Here is a 24617-nt window from a genome sequence, read left to right as displayed (position 1 = left end):
GCTGGAAGCTGGTGTCGGTAACTGCCAGTCACAGGATGCAATGATGAGACACTGCAGAGTCAGGCTGTACTGCAGAGAAAGTCCATGGGAGGACTGCACACTGGGATCACTGAAGACAATTGAAGCACTGACCTCTTTCCACCCCAGGAACAAGATATTTATACCAGCTGGGAAACAGGGATTGGCTGGCTGATTAAGCAGAGTCTAGAGTGCAGCTGCTGGGTAATTAGGTAGAAACCAGAGTGCAGCTGATTGGCTGAAAAGTAACATGTGATAAAAACAAACATGGCTGCGCCCATGTTTGAACTTGGAGGGAAAGACTGTTTGTAACTTGCATGTGAGCTTTAACCCTGATGCTGCCAGAATCACAGTAAGGAGATTAGAGACAATGAGATGCAGCGTCCTGCACACAGACAGTGCAGATGGAATCCAGGCTTGGAACGCTGGGACAGTCTCAGGAGGCATTTGGAAGGTAAATACTGATAAGAAATTACCTGGATCGTGACAGCTTGGTAGGTGGATGTCTTTCAACCCAGGCCTATTTGGGTTTGGTAGACTTTGAGGGAGTCGCTTGTCTGGGGAAGGACTGACCATGTCGACAAAAGGAGTTCCGATCCCGTGGAACAGAGTCAGAGGGCAGAAAAGCCGCCTTGGCAGCTGCCAGTGCAGTGACAGTTTTGTCCAATTCCGCTCCAAACAGGATATCTCTGGTGAATGGTAAGAATTCCAAAGCTTTCATGGAATCCACATCTGTCTTCCACAAACGGAGCTAGAGGATGCTCGCAAGTGGAGCCAGAGGATGCGGCGGGCAACCACAGAGGTAGCAGATGACTTGGAAGCCAGTAGATCAGCATATAAAGCTTCCCTAGGTAAGAGGCAGCCTCCCTGATATGAGCGATGTGAGACACAGTCTCCATTGAGAGTCCATCCTCAAAAGCATCTTCCCAGTGTTCGATGGCCTTGATCACCCAGGCCGCAGCCACTGTAGGTCTAGTCACAGCACCTGCAAGGGAATAGACTGACATGAGACAAGCTTCAATCCTCCTATCCATAGTCCCCTTTAAGGAAGAAGCAGAATAGGGAGAAGGAGTTAACTAAATGGGCTACGTGGGAATCCACCATTGGGGGGGTGGGTCTCCCCTTGGCACAGTCAGAAGCTGGAACTAGATAGAAAGAAGTTAGTCACTTGGGGAGCAGAAACTTTTTAACAGGATTATTCCAGGCTATACGTCTTAGTTCCATAAGATGTTCAGACTGAGGAAATTCATTTGTGACTACCTTTTGGCTCTTAAATAGCTGAGAAGGTTTAGATTCAGGAGCAGGCTCTTCATTTATTTGAAGGATATATTTTACAGCTCATACAAAGGCAGAAACATGCAACGGAAATTGCCGTTCCGAGCATCTTGGGATACCTAAAAGCTTAACTGTTTGGTGCCCGGTCCTTTACCACCACCTACACCCCTTTGTTTCCCCCCCGTGTGGAACCTATGGAACCCGAAGAAGAAAATATAAGTGTATTTGGTCCCCCTGCAGTGCAACATGGTTTGTTCCACATACAAACTTACTTTCTTTTCTAGCTTTACTTCCAAATCAGAATCAGTTGCTCTGTCCTGTAATAAGTGTTTATTACTCACCTGTGCTGATATCTGTAGGGAAGTCCTCCTCCTTACACTGCTGATCACCCCTCACATACGTCTCTTCTTCTCCCTCTGTATCTTCTGCCTTTATATCAGTTACACACATCTCTTCTTCTCCCTCTATATCTTCTGCCTTTATATCAGTCACATACGTCTCTTCTTCTCCCTCTATATCTTCGGCCTTTATATCAGTCACATACGTCTCTTCTTCTCCTTCTATATCTTCGGCCTTTATATCAGTCACATACGTCTCTTCTTCTCCCTCTATATCTTCTGCCTTCATATCAGTCACATACGTCTCTTCTTCTCCCTCTTGATCTTCTGCCTTCATATCAGTCACATACGTCTCTTCTTCTCCCTCTATATCTTCTGCCTTTATATCAGTCACATACGTCTCTTCTTCTCCCTCTATATCTTCTGCCTTTATATCAGTCACATACGTCTCTTCTTCTCCCTCTATATCTTCTGCCTTTATATCAGTCACATACGTCTCTTCTTCTCCCTCTATATCTTCTGCCTTTATATCAGTCACATACGTCTCTTCTTCTCCCTCTATATCTTCTGCCTCCATATCAGTCACATACATTTCTTCTTCTCCCTCTGTATCTTCTGCCTTTATATCAGTCACATACGTCTCTTCTTCTCCCTCTATATCTTCTGCCTTTATATCAGTCATATACGTCTCTTCTTCTCCCTCTATATCTTCTGCCTCCATATCAGTCACATACATTTCTTCTTCTCCCTCTATATCTTCTGCCTTTATATCAGTCACATACGTCTCTTCTTCTCCCTCTGTATCTTCTGCCTTTATATCAGTCACATACGTTTCTTCTTCTCCCTCTATATCTTCTGCCTTTATTTCAGTCACATACGTCTCTTCTTCTCCCTCTATATCTTCTGCCTCCATATCAGTCACATACATTTCTTCTTCTCCCTCTATATCTTCTGCTTTAATGTAAATATGGCCTTCACTCTAAATACCCACAAAAAAATAAAATAATTTATCAAAAATGTCTGATTTTATTAATTTAGACTAAACATTATATTATCAGTATATAAAACAGGCAGTTGCTGTACAGCAGTGTTTCCCAGCCACGTTCCTTAGGGAACACTAACAATCTGGGGGACACTGCTATACTCTGGGTTAGAATTGCTCACAATTGCTCCACTAAGGCAAGGCAGCTCATCATCCAGGAAGAGAAGATAGCTTAAGTGCAATGGTCCCAAATGGAGTCTGGACCCTGCCTACTTAAGAGCTTTGAAGCCTATCTGCCTTGAATCAGACTTGATGTCATTAAAAAGGTGTAGGGCTGTCGGAAGGGGGTGGTCTTCTGTATGCCGGCGGTCGGGCTGTCGGCGCTCAGTATACAGGCGCCGGGAGCCCGACATCCGGCATACCGACACTTATTTTCCCTCGTGGGGGTCCACGACCCCCATAGAGGGAGAATAAAATAGTGTGGCGCACGTAGCGTGGCGAGGGAAGGCGAGCCCGCAAGGGGCTCATTCGTGCTCGCCACACTGTCGGTAAGCCGGCGGTCGGGCTCCCGGCGCCGGTATGCTGGTCGCCGGGAGCCCGACCGCCGGCCAGCCGTAGTGAACCCGTCGGAAGGACAGTGTCTTGTTTCTAGTAACAGAGAACATGCCTTTTTACATTTTGCTAACCTCCAACCTTATTTGATCCTTATTTCTGTGTAAGGATATCCTTATGTCTGCCCCATGCATGTTTAAATTGCTCTACTGTCTTAGACTCTACCACCTCTGATGGGAGGCTATTCCACTTGTCCACTACTCTTTCTGTGGTCATTTATCCCTCAAATTTCCCCTAGTGACTCCTGGATCCCTTTCCTCCTCAGTAGTTCCAGTATAGCGCCATTAATACTATATTTATCCTTTGTCACCTGAAATAGTGACTCCTAGATCCCTTTCCTCCTCAGTAGTTTCCAGTATAGTGCCATTAATACTATATTTATCCTTTATGTCACCTGAGATAGTGACGCCTAGATCCCTTTCCTCCTCAGTAGTTTCCAGTATAGTGCCATTAATACTATATTTATCCTTTATGTCACCTGAAATAGTGACTCCTAGATCCCTTTCCTCCTCAGTAGTACCCAGTATAGTGCCATTAATACTATATTTATCCTTTATGTCACCTGAAATAGTGACTCCTAGATCCCTTTCCTCCTCAGTAGTTTCCAGTATAGTGCCATTAATACTATATTTATCCTTTATGTCACCTGAAATAGTGACTCCTAGATCCCTTTCCTCCTCAGTAGTCCCCAGTATAGTGCCATTATACTATATTTCTCTGACGTCCTAGTGGATGCTGGGAACTCCGAAAGGACCATGGGGAATAGCGGGCTCCGAAGGAGGCTGGGCACTCTAGAAAGATTTATGACTACCTGGTGTGCACTGGCTCCTCCCACTACGACCCTCCTCCAAGCCTCAGTTAGATCTTGTGCCCGGCCGAGGTTGGATGCACACTAGGGGCTCTCCTGAGCTCTTAGAAAGAAAGATAGACTTAGGTTTTTTATTTTCAGTGAGACCTGCTGGCAACAGGCTCACTGCAGCGAGGGACTAAGGGGAGAAGAAGCGAACTAGCCTGCTTGCAGCCGGATTGGGCTTCTTAGGCTACTGGACACCATTAGCTCCAGAGGGATCGACCGCAGGCCCAGCCTTGATGTTCGGTCCCGGAGCCGCACCGCCGTCCCCCTTACAGAGCCAGAAGCAAGAAGATGGTCCGGAAAATCGGCGGCATGAAGACATCAGTCTTCACCAAGGTAGCGCACAGCACTGCAGCTGTGCGCCATTGCTCCTCACACACACTTCACACTCCGGTCACTGAGGGTGCAGGGCGCTGGGGGGGGCGCCCTGAGGCAGCAATAAAAACACCTTGGCTGGCAAAAATACCTCAATATATAGCCCCAGGGGCTATATATGAGGTAAATACCCCTGCCAGATTCCATAAAAAAGCGGGAGAATAGGCCGCGGAAAAGGGGCAGAGCTATCTCCCTCAGCACACTGGCGCCATTTTTCCCTCACAGCTCCGCTGGAAGGAAGCTCCCTAGCTCTCCCCTGCAGTCTACACTACAGAAAAGGGTTAAAAAAGAGAGGGGGGGCACTAAATTTAGGCGCAGTATACATTATATAGAAACAGCAGCTATAGGGGACATAACTCAGTTAGTCCCTGCATTATATAGCGCTCTGGTGTGTGCTGGCATACTCTCACTCTGTCCCCCCAAAGGGGCTTTTGTGGGTCCTGTCCTCGTTTAGAGCATTCCCTGTGTGTCTGCGGTGTGTCGGTACGGCTGTGTCGACATGTTGAATGAGGAGGCTTATATGGTGACGGAGCAGAGGCCGATATATGTGATGTCGCCTCCTGTGGGGCCGACACCAGAGTGGATGGATAGGTGAAAGGTATTAACCGACAGTGTCAACTCCTTACATATAAGGTGGATGACGTAACAGCTGTGGGACAGCCGGCTTCTCAGCCCGCGCCTGCCCAGGCGTCTCAAAGGCCATCAGGGGCTCAAAAACGCCCGCTCTCTCAGATGGCAGACACAGATGTCGACACGGAGTCTGACTCCAGTGTCGACAAGGTTGAGACATATACACAATCCACTAGGAACATCCGTGACTTGATCCCGGCAATAAAAAATGTGTTATACATTTCTGACATTAACCCAAGCACCTCTAAAAATGGGTTTTAGGTTTGGGGAGAAAAAACAGGCAGTGTTTTGTTCCCCCATCAGATGAATAAATGAAGTGTGTGAAAAGCGTGGGTTCCCCCGTTAAGAAACTGGTAATTTCTAAAAAGTTACTGATGGCGTACCCTTTCCGCCAGGAGGATAAGTTACGCTGGGAGATATCCCCTAGAGTGGATAAGGCGCTCACACCGTTTGGACTGTACATGGCACCGAGGGTGTTTACCAAGGTAATGGCCGAAATGATGATACTCCTTCGAAAAAAGGGAGTTTTAATTATCCCGTACTTGGACGATCTCCTAATAAAGGCACGGTCCAAGGAACAGTTGTTGGTGGGAGTAGCACTATCTCAGGAAGTGCTGCGCCAGCACGGCTGGATTCTGAATATCCCAAAGTCACAGCTGGTTCCGACTACACGTATACTGTTCCTGGGTATGATTCTGGACACAGTCCAGAAAAAAGTGTTTCTCCCGGAGGAGAAAGCCAGGGAGTTGTCTTCTCTAGTCAGAGACCTCCTGAAACCAAAACAGGTATCGGTGCATCACTGCACGCGGGTCCTGGGAAAGATGGTAGCTTCTTACGAGGCAATTCCATTCGGCAGGTTCCATGCCAGAATCTTTCAGTGGGACCTGTTGGACAAGTGGTCCGGATCGCATATTCAGATGCATCGTTTAATAACCCTGTCTCCAAGAACCAGGGTGTCTCTTCTGTGGTGGCTGCACAGTGCTCATCTTCTAGAGAGCCGCAGATTCGGCATACAGGACTGGGTCCTGGTGACCACGGATGCCAGCCTTCGAGGCTGGGGGGCAGTCACAAGGGGAAGAAACTTCCAAGGACTATAGTCAAGTCAGGAGACTTCCCTTCACATAAATATTCTGGAACTAAGGGCCATGTACAATGCCCTAAGTCAAGCAAATCCCTGCTCCTACACCAGCCGGTGCTGATCCAGTCAGATAACATCACGGCAGTCGCCCATGTGAATCGACAGGGCGGCACAAGAAGCAGGATGGCAATGGCAGAAGCCACAAGAATTCTCCGATGGGCGGAAAATCATCTACTAGCACTGTCAGCAGTGTTCATTCCGGGAGTGGACAACTGGGAAGCAGACTCTCAGCAGGCACGACCTCCACCCGGGAGAGTGGGGACTTCATCAAGAAGTCTTCCAAATGATTGTAAATCAGTGGGATTGTCCACAGGTGGACATGAAGGCGTCCCGCCTGAACAAAAAACTAGAGAGGTATTGCGCCAGGTCAAGAGACCCTCAGGCGATAGCTGTGGACGCTCTAGTGACACCGTGGGTGTATCAGTCAGTTTATGTGTTCCCTCCTCTGCCTCTCATACCAAAGGTATTGAGAATAATAAGAAGGCGAGGAGTAAAACACAATTCTCGGGGTTCCGGATTGGCCAAGACGAGCGTGGTACCCGGAACTTCAAGAGATGATCTCAGAGGACCCGTGGCCTCTGCCGCTCAGACAAGACCTGCTACAGCAAGGGCCCTGTCTGTTCCAAGACTTACCGCGGCTGCGTTTGACGGCATGGCGGTTGAACGCCGGATCCTAAAGGAAAAGGGCATTCCGGAAGAAGTCATTCCTACGCTTATTAAAGCCAGGAAAGAGGTTACAGCAAATCATTATCTCCGCATATGGCGGAAATATGTTGCATGGTGTGAGGCCGAAAAGGCCCCAACAGAGGAATTTCAACTAGGTCGATTTCTGCATTTCCTGCAAGCAGGAGTGAATATGGGCCTAAAATTAGGTTCCATTAAGGTACAGATCTCGGCTCTGTCGATTTTCTTTCAAAAAGAACTGGCTTCAGTACCTGAAGTTCAGACATTTGTAAAAGGAGTGCTGCATATTCAGCCCCCGTTTGTGCCCCCTGTGGCACCTTGGGATCTCAACGTGGTGTTGAGTTTTCTTAAAATCACATTGGTTTGAGCCACTAAAGACTGTGGATCTGAAATATCTCACGTGGAAAGTGGTCATGTTATTGGCCTTGGCTTCGGCCAGGCGAGTATCAGAATTGGCGGCTTTATCATGTAAAAGCCCTTATCTGATTTTCCATATGGATAGGGCGGAATTGAGGACTCGTCCCCAGTTCTCCCTAAGGTGGTGTCAGCGTTTCACCTGAACCAGCCTATTGTGGTGCCTGCGGCTACTAAGGATTTGGAGGACTCCAAGTTGCTAGACGTTGTCAGGGCCCTGAAAATATATGTTTCCAGGACAGCAGGAGTCAGAAAATCTGACTCGCTGTTTATTTTATATGCACCCAACAAGCTGGGTGCTCCTGCTTCTAAGCAGACTATTGCTCGTTGGATTTGTAGTACAATTCAGCTTGCACATTCTGTGGCAGGCCTGCCACAGCTAAAATCTGTCAATGCCCATTCCACAAGGAAGGTGGGCTCATTTTGGGCGGCTGCCCGAGGGGTCTCGGCTTTACAACTTTGCCGAGCTGCTACTTGGTCAGGGGCAAACACGTTTGCAAAATTCTACAAATTTGATACCCTGGCTAAGGAGGACCTGGAGTTCTCTCATTCGGTGCTGCAGAGTCATCCGCACTCTCACGCCCGTTTGGGAGCTTTGGTATAATCCCCATGGTCCTTTCGGAGTTCCCAGCATCCACTAGGACGTCAGAGAAAATAAGAATTTACTCACCGGTAATTCTATTTCTCGTAGTCCGTAGTGGATGCTGGGCGCCCATCCCAAGTGCGGTTTATCTGCAATACTTGTACATAGTTATTGTTAACTAAATCGGGTTATTGTTGAGCCATCTGTTGAGAGGCTCAATTGTTTCATACTGTTAACTGGGTATAATATCACGAGTTATACGGTGTGATTGGTGTGGCTGGTATGAGTCTTACCCGGGATTCAAAATCCTTCCTTATTGTGTACGCTCGTCCGGGCACAGTGTCCTAACTGAGGCTTGGAGGAGGGTCATAGTGGGAGGAGCCAGTGCACACCAGGTAGTCATAAATCTTTCTAGAGTGCCCAGCCTCCTTCGGAGCCCGCTATTCCCCATGGTCCTTTCGGAGTGCCCAGCATCCACTACGGACTACGAGAAATAGAATTACCGGTGAGTAAATTCTTATTTTATCCTTTATGTCACCTGAGATAGTGACTCCTAGATCCCTTTCCTCCTTAGTAGTTTCCAGTATAGTGCCATTAATACTATATTTATCATTTATGTCACCTGAAATAGTGACTCCTAGATCCCTTTCCTCCTCAGTAGTTCCCAGTATAGTGCCATTAATACTATATTTATCCTTTATGTCACCTGAGATAGTGACTCCTAGATCCCTTTCCTCCTCAGTAGTTTCCAGTATAGTACCATTAGTTCTATATTTATCCTTTATGTCACCTGAGATAGTGACTCCTAGATCCCTTTCCTCCTCAGTAGTTTCCAGTATAGACCATTAATACTATATTTAGCCTTTATGTCACCTGAGATAGTGACTCCTAGATCCCTTTCCTCCTCAGTAGTTTCCAGTATAGTACCATTAGTTCTATATTTATCCTTGATGTCACCTGAAATAGTGACTCCTAGATCCCTTTCCTCCTCAGTAGTTTCCAGTATAGACCATTAATACTATATTTAGCCTTTATGTCACCTGAGATAGTGACTCCTAGATGCCTTTCCTCCTCAGTAGTTTCCAGTATAGGGCCTAATTCACGGTTGATCGCAAAAACAAATTCTTTCTCTAATGGGCTAAACCATGTGTAGTGCAGGGGGGCCGGTGTAACATGTGCAGAGAGAGTTAGATTTGGGTGGAGTGTGTTAAAAAAAAAAATAAGACCCAAGTGCATGATTTTGCATTTTTTGGCATTAAACTGTATTTGCCACACTCTGGACCATTCCTCTAGTCTACCTAGATCCTCAATCATTTGTTTTACCCCACCTGGTGTGTCTACGCTGTTGCATACTTTTGAATCATCTGCAAAAGGCATACTTTCCCTTTAATGCCATTTGCAATGTCACCAATAAAGATATTAAAAAGCACTGGTCCAAGTACAGATCCCTGGGGTACTCCACTGGTAACATTTCCTCCTGTGAGTGCACTCAATTTACTACAACTCTCTGTTTTCTATCCTGCAACCAAGTTCTTATCCATTCAACCATCTTAGAATCCAAACCCACACTTTTGAGATTATTTAGCAGTCTGCGATGTGGAACAGTGTCAAAAGCCTTACTAAAGTCTAGATAAGCTATATCCACGGCTCCACCTTCATCTATTGTTTTAGTCACCTAGTCAAAAAAGTAAATAAAAGATTTGTTTGGCATATTCTCCCCCCAGTGAATCCATGCTGTTTGGGATCCTGTAAATTGCTGGATTTGAGATACTCCACAATTTTTACTTTTAATAGTGTTTCCATCAATTTCCCTACTACTGATGTAAGGCTCACTGGTCAGTAGTTGCTTGCCTCTTCCTTGCTTCCACTTTTGTGCAGTGGGACTGCAGTCGCTATTTTTCAGTCCTCTGGAATCACTCCTGAAGCTACTGACTGGTTGAATAATTATGTTAATGCAGTTACCAGGACTCCTTTAAGCTCTTAGAATCATTGGATGTATCTCATCTGGCCCCATTAATATATCTACTTTCCGTTTTGAGACTTCTGTTAAGACCCTCACTTCTGTAAATGTACTTGTATCTAACTCATTTTTCTGAATGTTCTTACAACTTAACTGTGGCTCCTTTCCCTCTATTTCTGTAGTGAATACGGAGCAAAAATATTTAGATGATCTGCTATTGCCTTGTCTCCTTTGACGAGACACTCACTTTCTGTGTTAAGTCTTATTATCTCTCTGTCTGCTTTTCTCCTTTCACTTAGATAACGGAAAAATATTTTCCCCTTTTACCTACTGACTGGGCCATTTTTTCCTCAGCTTGTCCCTTTGCACATCTGATTACCTTTTGAACCTCTTTCCAACTGACAATAGAGTCCTCCTTGTCTTCATTATTTTGAACCTGCTTATTATTTCCTAAAGGCCATCTATTTTTGCTTTCTCACTAGTTGATACCGCTCTGTTTTTAGTTTTTCCCACCTCTCCTGCACTGCTTCCAAGTTCCTCCACTCTGACAATGAATCGCTTACACATCTCGCCATCTGTGCAAAATCTGTCTTTCTAAAATCCAACATCTTTTTTTTTTTTTAACATGAGTTGGTTCCTGTCCTTATAGTAGACCATACTGTTTGATGGGCACTGCATCTTTGCGTTTTGGCTAACTTCACCAATTGCTTTAGGGATGCCCCCTGCAAGAAATTTATAAGTCCCCACTTCTAGTGGAACTTGCAAAAGACCCCTTCGAGGTCACTTCAGGTAAAGTCTCACATGACTATCACCTCCCCTTTTAAAGCCATTTTAGTGATGTCCTGCAAAAGTTTCCTGTCCATTAACACCTACCCCCCCCCCCCCCATATGGTGGTCTCTAGATCACTCCAGTATGAATAATGTCCCTCTACCCCGTTTCAATGGTCACCCAAAGGGCCACAGATTTTATGTCATGTATTAAAGAAGAATTTATGCTTTTTTCAGAAACATTGCTACCTCTCCTCTGATATTTCCTATTCTGTCCTTTCTAAATAAATTGTATCCTCGTATAGCTATGTCCCAGTCATGTTTTTATTGCAGCAAGATTCTGTAATAGCCACAATATCCATATAATCTCTTGTCACTATTGAAATTAGTTCTGGAATTTTATCTCCCAAGCTCCTAGCATTTTACACACAAAATCCGCTGGTTGTTGATGTTGTCAGACGTTTTTTTAGTGATGGGGCTGCCTGTCAATTGCTCAGGACAACAGACCCCACTCACTCAGCTGGAGGTCCAGCAACCAAAGAGCTCATGTCGGACTCAGCCTGAGTTTACTCAGTGGTTTATCTTGTTGATAGCATGATAGCTTGGCGCCCGTTAGGCTATATGTCGGCGTGTATGCACGATCTTCAAGGTCCCTGAAGAAAACAGAGAGCTGCTGAAGTGGCCGTTGGACATCTGCTGCGGCTACTTCACCTGTATGTCCATTCTATAATAAAGCCTTCTCCAAGCTTCTATATGTGAGTGTTGGTTTTATACGTTATCTTATGTGGATGAGGTGAGCGTTCCTATGAGCCGATTTCTGGCACTTGCTACGCACGGTTGGTTTTGTTCGAGTGCTGCCTCATACCTCATACGTTTATCATTTTATATATAGCCAGTTTCCAAAACTCCACCACTACTGTCCAGGTTTAAAGGTTTTCCATGCTTGGGCACAGGTGATTTAATCAGTGCCTAAGTCAATTTGATTTAACAATCTGGACTGATGCATGGATATCCTTAAAACATAGACTGTAATGACGGAGTTTGGGAAACTCTGGATTGAGCAACGAAAACTGGACAATTTATACTAAGTTAAGGAAGGTATAGAAAAAGAGAAAATGATGTCTAACCCAGACTCAGTGATCCACAGAGTCCTAATAATCAAGCAATACCAGCAAGACCCCTTTAAGAAATACTTAGAATACTGAGCCTGATCTGCAGCTATGTACCTCTCAGCTGACATGGCACCTCCGTGCCTCCTTCCCAGGGAAGACCGGCAAAGGTGGGATAGTGGAGTAGCTCTCAGCAAAGTAGGACTGGGAGAAAAAAGGGCCTACACCTGTCCTGTCTGCCACTCCTAGCACAAGCGTTCCTGTAGCAGCGTTATCTGTCCCTCTTTCCGGTTACAGGGCCCGCACCGAGCAGTAGCACACTGCAGCCTCGCTACCAGGAGAGAGTGATGACCTCAAGAATTCAAACATTGAGAGAAGTGACCTGGTGATCTTTTGGGGAGTCTGAACCAAAACAGGACAAGCGGCAGAACTATGTTCCCTGACTAGTGTCTGGGTGTGTTCTTAGCTAGGCAATAAATCTATAATGCACAGCTTACTCCAATGCTCTAAATAGCAGAATGAGGTTTGGTTGAGATTGGAGGGGTACAGTGGGACACAGCATAGTTCTGCTCCTTGTGCTGGCTCTCTTACCAAGAGTATAGCAGTGTCCTCCAGATCACATGGTAGAGGAATCCCACCTACCTGATCCTCCTGTGGGATCCTGTGATTCTCCTCTGTACAATCCTGGGAATACAGAGGACGGGGACATCTCTCTGGGGTATCTCTGTTACTGGGTCCATCTGTAGGAGACACACAGTGACTGAGTACAGTGTATATATGTGATTATCAGATGATGTGTGTATATAGGGGCCCCCATACCTGCTCTCCCCTGTACAATACATGACAGTCTCCTCTTACCCAGTGATGTGAGGGGCCGGTGATTCTCCATCATCACATCCTTGTACAGACCCCTGTGTTCCTCTATATACTCCCCCTCCTGCATGGAGACATAGACAGTGACATCATGACACCTTATAGGAACCTGACACACACAGTGATACAGTCATCACCCAGACACATCCCCTGGTGTTACTGTATAATGCCCCATTCCCAGCAGTCACCTCTCCAGTCATCACCCAGACACATCCCCTGGTGTTACTGTATAATGCCCCATTCCCAGCAGTCACCTCTCCAGTCATCACCCAGACACGTCCCCCGGTGTTACTGAATAATGTCCCATTCCCAGCAGTCACCTCTCCAGTCATCACCCAGACACATCCCCCGGTGTTACTGTATAATGTCCCATTCCCAGCAGTCACCTCTCCAGTCATCACCCAGACACGTACCCTGGTGTTACTGTATAATGTCCCATTCCCAGCATTCACCTCTCCAGTCATCACCCAGACACGTCCCCCGGTGTTACTGTATAATGCCTCATTCCCAGCAGTCACCTCTCCAGTCATCACCCAGACACATACCCTGGTGTATAATGCCCCATTCCCAGCAGTCACCTCTCCAGTCATCACCCAGACACATCCCCTGGTGTTACTGTATAATGTCCCATTCCCGGCAGTCACCTCTCCAGTCATCACCCAGACACGTCCCCTGGTGTTACTGTATAATGTCCCATTCCCGGCAGTCACCTCTCCAGTCATCACCCAGACACATACCCTGGTGTTACTGTATAATGCCCCATTCCCGGCAGTCACCTCTCCAGGCATCACCCAGACACATCCCCTGGTGTTACTGTATAATGTCCCATTCCCAGCAGTCATCTCTCCAGTCATCACCCAGACACATCCCCTGGTGTTACCGTATAATGACCCAATCCCAGCAGTCACCTCTCCAGTCATCACCCAGACACATCCCCTGGTGTTACTGTATAATGCCCCATTCCCAGCAGTCACCTCTCCAGTCATCACCCAGACACGTCCCCTGGTGTTACTGTATAATGCCCCATTCCCAGCAGTCACTTCTCCAGTCATCACCCAGACACGTCCCCTGGTGTTACTGTATAATGTCCCATTCCCAGCAGTCACCTCTCCAGTCATCACCCAGACACATCCCCCGGTGTTACTGTATAATGTCCCATTCCCAGCAGTCACCTCTCCAGTCATCACCCAGACACATTCCCTGGTGTTACTGTATAATGCCCCATTCCCAGCAGTCACCTCTCCAGTCATCACCCAGACACATCCCCTGGTGTTACTGTATAATGCCCCATTCCCAGCAGTCACCTCTCCAGTCATCACCCAGACACGTCCCCTGGTGTTACTGTATAATGTCCCATTCCCAGCAGTCACCTCTCCGGTCATCACCCAGACACGTCCCCTGGTGTTACTGTATAATGCCCCATTCCCAGCAGTCACCTCTCCAGTCATCACCCAGACACGTCCCCCGGTGTTACTGTATAATGTTCCATTCCCAGCAGTCACCTCTCCGGTCATCACCCAGACACGTCCCCTGGTGTTACTGTATAATGCCCCATTCCCAGCAGTCACCTCTCCGGTCATCACCCAGACACATCCCCTGGTGTTACTGTATAATGTCCCATTCCCAGCAGTCACCTCTCAAGTCATCACCCAGACACATCCCCCGGTGTTACTGTATAATGCCCCATTCCCAGCAGTCACCTCTCCAGTCATCACCCAGACACGTCCCCTGGTGTTACTGTATAATGTCCCATTCCCAGCAGTCACCTCTCCAGTCATCACCCAGACACATCCCCCGGTGTTACTGTATAATGCCCCATTCCCAGCAGTCACCTCTCCAGTCATCACCCAGACACGTCCCCTGGTGTTACTGTATAATGTCCCATTCCCAGCAGTCACCTCTCCAGTCATCACCCAGACACATCCCCCGGTGTTACTGTATAATGCCCCATTCCCAGCAGTCACCTTTCCAGTCATTACCCAGACACATCCCCCGGTGTTACTGTATAATGTCCCATTCCCAGCAGTCACCTCTCCAGTCATCACCCAGACACATCCCCTGGTGGTACTGTATAATGTCCCATTACCAGCAGTCACCTCTCCAGTCATCGCCCAGACACATCCCCCGGTGTTACTGTATAATGCCCCATTCCCAGCAGTCACCTCTCCAGTCATCACCCAGACACATCCCCTGGTGTTACTGTATAATGTCCCATTCCCAGCAGTCACCTCTCCAGTCATCACCCAGACACGTCCCCTGGTGTTACTGTATAATGTCCCATTCCCAGCAGTCACCTCTCCAGTCATCACCCAGACACATCCCCCGGTGTTACTGTATAATGCCCCATTCCCAGCAGTCACCTTTCCAGTCATTACCCAGACACATCCCCCGGTGTTACTGTATAATGTCCCATTCCCAGCAGTCACCTCTCCAGTCATCACCCAGACACATCCCCTGGTGGTACTGTATAATGTCCCATTACCAGCAGTCACCTCTCCAGTCATCGCCCAGACACATCCCCCGGTGTTACTGTATAATGCCCCATTCCCAGCAGTCACCTCTCCAGTCATCACCCAGACACATCCCCTGGTGTTACTGTATAATGTCCCATTCCCAGCAGTCACCTCTCCAGTCATCACCCAGACACATCCCCTGGTGTTACTGTATAATGTCCCATTCCCAGCAGTCACCTCTCCAGTCATCACCCAGACACATCCCCTGGTGTTACTGTATAATGTCCCATTCCCAGCAGTCACCTCTCCAGTCATCACCCAGACACATCCCCTGGTGTTACTGTATAATGTCCCATTCCCAGCAGTCACCTCTCCAGTCATCACCCAGACACATCCCCCGGTGTTACTGTATAATGTCCCATTCCCAGCAGTCACCTCTCCAGTCATCACCCAGACACATCCCCTGGTGTTACTGTATAATGCCCCATTCCCAGCAGTCACCTCTCCAGTCATCACCCAGACACATCCCCTGGTGTTACTGTATAATGCCCCATTCCCAGCAGTCACCTCTCCAGTCATCACCCAGACACATCCCCTGGTGTTACTGTATAATGTCCCATTCCCAGCAGTCACCTCTCCAGTCATCACCCAGACACGTCCCCTGGTGTTACTGTATAATGCCCCATTCCCAGCAGTCACCTCTCCAGTCATCACCCAGACACGTCCCCCGGTGTTACTGTATAATGTTCCATTCCCAGCAGTCACCTCTCCGGTCATCACCCAGACACGTCCCCCGGTGTTACTGTATAATGCCCCATTCCCAGCAGTCACCTCTCCAGTCATCACCCAGACACATCCCCTGGTGTTACTGCATAATGCCCCATTCCCAGCAGTCACCTCTCCAGTCATCACCCAGACACATCCCCTGGTGTTACTGTATAATGTCCCATTCCCAGCAGTCACCTCTCCAGTCATCACCCAGACACATCCCCCGGTGTTACTGTATAATGTCCCATTCCCAGCAGTCACCTCTCCAGTCATCGCCCAGACACATCCCCTGGTGGTACTGTATAATGTCCCATTACCAGCAGTCACCTCTCCAGTCATCGCCCAGACACATCCCCCGGTGTTATTGTATAATGTCCCATTCCCAGCAGTCACCTCTCCAGTCATCACCCAGACACATCCCCTGGTGTTACTGTATAATGTCCCATTCCCAGCAGTCACCTCTCCAGTCATCACCCAGACACATCCCCTGGTGGTACTGTATAATGTCCCATTACCAGCAGTCACCTCTCCAGTCATCGCCCAGACACATCCCCCGGTGTTACTGTATAATGCCCCATTCCCAGCAGTCACCTCTCCAGTCATCACCCAGACACATCCCCTGGTGTTACTGTATAATGTCCCATTCCCAGCAGTCACCTCTCCAGTCATCACCCAGACACATCCCCTGGTGTTACTGTATAATGTCCCATTCCCAGCAGTCACCTCTCCAGTCATCACCCAGACACATCCCCTGGTGTTACTGTATAATGTCCCATTCCCAGCAGTCACCTCTCCAGTCATCACCCAGACACATCCCCTGGTGTTACTGTATAATGTCCCATTCCCAGCAGTCACCTCTCCAGTCATCACCCAGACACATCCCCCGGTGTTACTGTATAATGCCCCATTCCCAGCAGTCACCTCTCCAGTCATCGCCCAGACACATCCCCCGGTGTTACTGTATAATGTCCCATTCCCAGCAGTCACCTCTCCAGTCATCGCCCAGACACATCCCCTGGTGGTACTGTATAATGTTCCATTACCAGCAGTCACCTCTCCAGTCATCGCCCAGACACATCCCCCGGTGTTACTGTATAATGTCCCATTCCCAGCAGTCACCTCTCCAGTCATCACCCAGACACATCCCCTGGTGTTACTGTATAATGTCCCATTCCCAGCAGTCACCTCTCCAGTCATCACCCAGACACATCCCCTGGTGTTACTGTATAATGTCCCATTCCCAGCAGTCACCTCTCCAGTCATCACCCAGACACATCCCCTGGTGTTACTGTATAATGTCCCATTCCCAGCAGTCACCTCTCCAGTCATCACCCAGACACATCCCCTGGTGTTACTGTATAATGTCCCAGTCCCAGCAGTCACATCTCCAGTCATCACCCAGACACATCCCCCGGTGTTACTGTATAATGTCCCATTCCCAGCAGTCACCTCTCCAGTCATCACCCAGACACATCCCCTTGTACTGTATAATGCCCCATTCCCAGCAGTCACCTCTCCAGTCATCACCCAGACACGTCCCCTGGTGTTACTGTATAATGTCCCATTCCCAGCAGTCACCTCTCCAGTCATCACCCTGACACGTCCCCCGGTGTTACTGTATAATGCCCCATTCCCAGCAGTCACCTCTCCAGTCATCACCCAGACACATCCCCTGGTACTGTATAATGCCTCATTCCCAGCAGTCACCTCTCCAGTCATCACCCAGACACGTCCCCTGGTGTTACTGTATAATGTCCCATTCCCAGCAGTCACCTCTCCAGTCATCACCCAGACACATTCCCTGGTGTTACTGTATAATGCCCCATTCCCAGCAGTCACCTCTCCGGTCATCACCCAGACACGTCCCCTGGGGTTACTGTATAATGCCCCATTCCCAGCAGTCACCTCTCCAGTCATCACCCAGACACATCCCCCGGTGTTACTGTATAATGTCCCATTCCCAGCAGTCACCTCTCCAGTCATCACCCAGACACATCCCCTGGTGTTACTGTATAATGTCCCATTCCCAGCAGTCACCTCTCCAGTCATCACCCAGACACATCCCCTGGTGTTACTGTATAATGTCCCATTCCCAGCAGTCACCTCTCCAGTCATCACCCAGACACATCCCCTGGTGTTACTGTATAATGTCCCATTCCCAGCAGTCACCTCTCCAGTCATCACCCAGACACATCCCCTGGTGTTACCGTATAATGTCCCATTCACAGCAGTCACCTCTCCAGTCATCACCCAGACACATCCCCCGGTGTTACTGTATAATGTCACATTCCCAGCAGTCACCTCTCCAGTCATCACCCTGACACGTCCCCCGGTGTTACTGTATAATGTCCCATTCCCAGCAGTCACCTCTCCAGTCATCACCCAGACACATCCCCTTGTACTGTATAATGCCCCATTCCCAGCAGTCACCTCTCCAGTCATCACCCAGACACGTCCCCTGGTGTTACTGTATAATGTCCCATTCCCAGCAGTCACCTCTCCAGTCATCACCCTGACACGTCCCCCGGTGTTACTGTATAATGCCCCATTCCCAGCAGTCACCTCTCCAGTCATCACCCAGACACATCCCCTGGTACTGTATAATGCCCCATTCCCAGCAGTCACCTCTCCAGTCATCACCCAGACACGTCCCCTGGTCTTACTGTATAATGTCCCATTCCCAGCAGTCACCTCTCCAGTCATCACCCAGACACATTCCCTGGTGTTACTGTATAATGCCCCATTCCCAGCAGTCACCTCTCCAGTCATCACCCAGACACATCCCCCGGTGTTACTGTATAATGCACCATTCCCAGCAGTGACCTCTCCAGTCATCACCCTGACACGTCCCCTGGTGTTACTGTATAATGTCCCATTCCCAGCAGTCACCTCTCCAGTCATCACCCAGACACATCCCCTGATGTTACTGTATAATATCCCATTCCCAGCAGTCACCTCTCCAGTCATCACCCAGACACATCCCCTGGTGTTACTGTATAATGCCCCATTCCCAGCAGTGACCTCTCCAGTCATCACCCAGACACATCCCCTGGTGTTACTGTATAATGTCCCATTCCCAGCAGTCACCTCTCCAGTCATCACCCAGACACATCCCCCAGTGTTACTGTATAATGCCCCATTCCCAGCAGTCACCTCTCCAGTCATCACCCAGACACATCCCCCGGTGTTACTGTATAATGCACCATTCCCAGCAGTGACCTCTCCAGTCATCACCCTGACACGTCCCCTGGTGTTACTGTATAATGTCCCATTCCCAGCAGTCACCTCTCCAGTCATCACCCAGACACATCCCCTGGTGTTACTGTATAATGTCCCATTCCCAGCAGTCACCTCTCCAGTCATCACCCAGACACATCCCCTGGTGTTACTGTATAATGTCCCATTCCCAGCAGTCACCTCTCCAGTCATCACCCAGACACATCCCCTGGTGTTACCGTATAATGTCCCATTCCCAGCAGTCACCTCTCCAGTCATCACCCAGACACATCCCCCGGTGTTACTGTATAATGTCACATTCCCAGCAGTCACCTCTCCAGTCATCACCCTGACACGTCCCCCGGTGTTACTGTATAATGTCCCATTCCCAGCAGTCACCTCTCCAGTCATCACCCAGACACATCCCCTTGTACTGTATAATGCCCCATTCCCAGCAGTCACCTCTCCAGTCATCACCCAGACACATCCCCCGGTGTTACTGTATAATGTCCCATTCCCAGCAGTCACCTCTCCAGTCATCACCCAGACACATCCCCTGATGTTACTGTATAATATCCCATTCCCAGCAGTCACCTCTCCAGTCATCACCCAGACACATCCCCTGGTGTTACTGTATAATGCCCCATTCCCAGCAGTGACCTCTCCAGTCATCACCCAGACACATCCCCTGGTGGTACTGTATAATGTCCCATTACCAGCAGTCACCTCTCCAGTCATCGCCCAGACACATCCCCCGGTGTTACTGTATAATGTCCCATTCCCAGCAGTCACCTCTCCAGTCATCACCCAGACACATCCCCTGGTGTTACTGTATAATGTCCCATTCCCAGCAGTCACCTATCCAGTCATCACCCAGACACATCCCCTGGTGTTACTGTATAATGTCCCATTCCCAGCAGTCACCTCTCCAGTCATCACCCAGACACATCCCCTGGTGTTACTATATAATGCCCCATTCCCAGCAGTCACCTCTCCAGTCATCACCCAGACACGTCCCCTGGTGTTACTGTATAATGTCCCATTCCCAGCAGTCACCTCTCCAGTCATCACCCAGACACATTCCCTGGTGTTACTGTATAATGCCCCATTCCCAGCAGTCACCTCTCCAGTCATCACCCAGACACATCCCCCGGTGTTACTGTATAATGTCACATTCCCAGCAGTCACCTCTCCAGTCATCGCCCAGACACATCCCCTGGTGGTACTGTATAATGTCCCATTACCAGCAGTCACCTCTCCAGTCATCACCCAGACACATCCTCTGATGTTACTGTATAATATCCCATTCCCAGCAGTCACCTCTCCAGTCATCACCCAGACACGTCCCCTGGTGTTACTGTATAATGCCCCATTCCCAGCAGTCACCTCTCCAGTCATCACCCAGACACGTCCCCCGGTGTTACTGTATAATGTTCCATTCCCAGCAGTCACCTCTCCGGTCATCACCCAGACACGTCCCACCCTCATCTCTGGCTACAAACACATCACATTTGTAGAACTTTGTAAATGTAAAGATGAAGGACCAGGTGATTGCCGTGTATATCTACTCTACCGAGGTACTATTTTGTGCATCTAGAGATGCACTCACCAATCTGGTAGGGCAATCAGGTGATCTGGAATAGGTCCCCACTATGAAAACAATTGTATGTTGGATAGTCACCATGATCCATCTGGCCTACAAATGTTTAGTCGCTGGCAAACCACTCATGGAGCAGCACGGGGCTGACCTTTTTACAGTATACAGCATATCTTTCCACATTGTCCTGCAAGGCTCTGACAACATTAAGAAGGCCCAGAGCATTCTTTTGCTGCAGGACCACAAGTCATCAGGTGAAACCGGAAGATGACTTTCAGCTATTAATCAGATCTGGTGCACAGATCCGAACAGTCGCCAACTCAGAGACTCATCTAGATGATATGGTCAGCACCACTTTCCAGGACAGAAAATTGGGATCCATACAGAGGTTCAAAACTTGGTTTTTGCAGTGCATGAGGGCCAAATTGAGTTCCCACAGAACACCCGGAGGAAAAAAGGGTGGTTAGACATGAACACATTTTGAAGAAAAGTCTGATCTACAGGGATGGTGGCCAATTTCCGTTGGAAAATTTTTAAAGCGCCAATACCTGACTCTTCAGTGAAAATCGATTCAGCACAGTGTCCAAGCTGACTTTTAGGAATGACAGCAAACGAGTCAAGTTGAAGGAAGATGTATGGTCTTGCTTCCATTCACACCAGGAGATTTAAATCCTCCAAATGCAATTCAAATTTGAGGCTGATGATGGTTTCCTGTCCTTATCATGGTCTGAATGACCTGATCACAGAGGCCCTGCTCAAAGGATCATAGAGGCCTGCTCAGAGGATCATGGAAACCAAGATAACTCTGTCCAAACTGAGCAGATCAGATGGGCAATCGCCAAGGATGACATACTACCATGCTGAGGATATTGGCATATAATGACCACTTTGGCCAGTGCGGAGCCACCAAGATGACTAGAAATCCCTCCGTTTTTGGGATGGATGTAATGCAGTGCGATACGGCCTGGAGCTCCGAGATTCCGGCCATACTCGTACTTTTTTAAAGCACCTATCATTTACAAGGTAAAACCTACCTGGTTTTGCCTTGTAAATGTTTGCTGGTTTAAAAAACCGTACGAGTTCGACCGGAATTTTGGAGCACCGGCTGTTTCGCAATGCATTACATCCGGCCATTTGTCTTTTTCAGCATGGGAGGATGTAGCGTAATCGGCATAAACAATTACAGTAAGTGAAACTTCCATGAGACCATCATTGCATCCACCAGGATTTCATTCTTATCCCTTGTGCATGTGTAATGTGGTGGCAGACCCCATCGGTCCACGAGTTGGATGAAGTTCTCTTAATGAAGGGACCATTTACTGGGATGGAACGTGTTCCGGATTACAAAATCAGCTTCCCAGTTGTCTACTACTGGGATGAACAATGCTAATATCACTGATACTTGCCTTCCCCCCCAATCAAAAGATATCAACTGTTTCTGCCATCACAATGGAGCTGCGTGGTTAGAGGGGTGGTCTCTCACCTGAGCTGTCCACATTCTGGTGGGATCAGCTCACTCTGAGGGAGAGGAAGTCAAGACCGGCACATTCTGCAGCTGCAGTAGAAGTTTGGAACTCAGGGTTTTCTGGGCTGCACATCGCAAAGTGGAAATATGGAATTCCGAGTTTTCCAGCTGGCCCAGAGCCAGCAAATCACTGGCAGAGGTAGAGTTTAAATCTCTCATTCACTGGTCGTTCATGCACTGATGCCTGTTAGAGGCCAGTTAGTAGGAAAAGTGACTGTAGTGCCAGGAATCAACGCCTAAGCTAGGAGAGTATGGGCAATTGTGAGCGCAAGCCACTGCAGAAGACTGACTGCTAAGCAGGAGGAGTGCTGGGAACTTTCATGTTCATTTTATTTTCTGTATGCCCCTGTATTTCCAGGCCTAAACCTGAATAAGCTTTTCTTCAGTGTCTCCTGCCAGTAAATACACATTGTGTATTCACCGGAAGTCTGCCTACCGTGTCCTTATTTTAAGCACCCATTTTACACTCCTGAGTGGTTGATGTAAGCCAACTGTTTTGACATTGTATGACAGGATAGTAAGCCTCCTTCTTCGGTGGTGAGACTGTGTCTGAAGGAGAGCCAGATGAATGTCAATTAGCTCTAAGACACCATTTTTGAAGTCTTGGAACCTCTTTGGGAGGAAAAACCTGCCCCACTGCTCATGGTTGACAAAGGTTACCATGCTCTAGGTTGCGGAAGTGGCTAGCTGCCTGTGAAAGCTGAAACACTTGAAATGCCAGGTTGTGGCACTTGGCTGCTGTCTTCTTTCACTGTTGGGGCGCCTGGATCTATGTTATCGGTCCTCCAGGATTCAGAAACTCCAGAGCAGTACTGGGATGCTGGGCTCCTTGGCCCCAGCACTTAGCTGGCACTTAGCACTCTAGGATGAGACTATGAGGCAGGAGAACTAAGCTTTGCAGAGTGATAAAGTGGATAGAAAGTACCAACCAATCAGCTCCTGTCATTTTTCAAACACAGCCTGTAACATGACAGTTAAGAGCTGATTGGCTGGTACTCTCCAAGCCTCAGTTGAGAGTGTGGCACGGAAGGCAGAGAATGGAGAAGGCAGTAAGAGGAGAGGAAGGGAGATGGGAAGTTGTGCGTATATGTAGTTTGGTGGCAAAGGGAAGATAAACAGGGAGACAGGTGAGGTGTGCTCGAGATGGGCACGATGAGATGGAGAGGTGCCCATTACACACCCCCATACTCACACACAGTGCCCAGTATATGTACACCCACATATCAAGAGTGACCACCAGACAATATTCCTATACCTATAGAACTCCGCATACATTAACTTCGTATACCCACAGCTCCCAGCACACACACACACCCCCTATACCCACAGCGCCCGGCACACACACACACACACACACACACACCCTAAACCCACGGCGCCCAGCACACACACACAAACCCTATACCCACAGCGCCCGGCACACACACCCTATACCCATAGTGCCAGGCACTCACACTCTATACCCATAGTGCCCAACACACACACACCCTATACCCATAGTTCCCGGCACACACACACCCTATACATATAGTACCAGGCACACACCCCCTATACCCATAGTGCCCGGCTCACACTCACCCTATACACAGAGTGCCCGGCACATACCCTATACCCATAGCGCCCGGCACACACACACCCTATACCCATAGTGCCCGTAACACACACACCCTATACACAGAGTGCTCGGCACATAACCTATACCCATAGTGCCCGGCACACACATCCTCTATACCCATAGCGCCCGACACACACACCCCCTATACCCAAAGTGCCCGGCACACACACCTTAAACCCATAGTGCCCGGCACACACACACCCCCTATACCCATAGTGCCCGGCACGCACACATCCCCTATACCCAAAGTGCCCGGCACACACACACCCCCTATACCCAAAGTGCCCGGCACACACACCCGCTATACCCAAAGTGCCCGGAACACACACACCCCATATACCCATAGTGCCCGGAACACACACACACCTTATACCCATAGTGCCCGGCACACACAACTTATACCCATAGTGCCCGGCACACACACACACCCTATACCCATAGTGCCCGAAACACACACACCTTATACCCATAGTGCCCGGCACACACACCCCCTATACCCATAGTGCCCGGAACACACACACCCCATATACCCATAGTGCCCGGAACACACACACCCCCTATACCCATAGTGCCCGGAACACACACACACCCTATACCCATAGTGCCCGGAACACACACACCCCATATACCCATAGTGCCCGGAACACACACACACCCCATATACCCATAGTGCCCGGAACACACACACCCCATATACCCATAGTGCCCGGGGGACACACACCCCATATACCCATAGTGCCCGGCACACACACACCCTATACCCATAGTGCCCGGCACACACACACCCTATACCCATAGTGCCCGGGACACACACACCCCATATACCCATAG

At 48.7% G+C, this 24617-nt stretch overlaps 1 protein-coding gene across 1 annotated transcript in view; it reads right to left on the bottom strand.

Moving 5' to 3' along the window:
• The window catches only part of LOC134984205 (zinc finger protein 665-like), a 33566-nt gene that overhangs the window by 7450 nt on the left and 1499 nt on the right, over positions 1–24617 (bottom strand). The window contains exons 2-4 of the mRNA XM_063949839.1: positions 12598–12676; positions 12382–12479; positions 1635–2610 (exon numbers count right to left, since the gene is read on the bottom strand). Of these exons, the coding sequence (XP_063805909.1) occupies positions 1635–2610; positions 12382–12479; positions 12598–12676 (1153 nt within the window). The remainder of the gene's footprint in view (positions 1–1634; positions 2611–12381; positions 12480–12597; positions 12677–24617) is intronic.

This window comes from Pseudophryne corroboree, assembly GCF_028390025.1.
Source record: "Pseudophryne corroboree isolate aPseCor3 chromosome 3 unlocalized genomic scaffold, aPseCor3.hap2 SUPER_3_unloc_4, whole genome shotgun sequence".
NCBI lineage: Eukaryota > Metazoa > Chordata > Amphibia > Anura > Myobatrachidae > Pseudophryne > Pseudophryne corroboree.
This window is presented reverse-complemented; position numbering and strand designations above follow the sequence as displayed.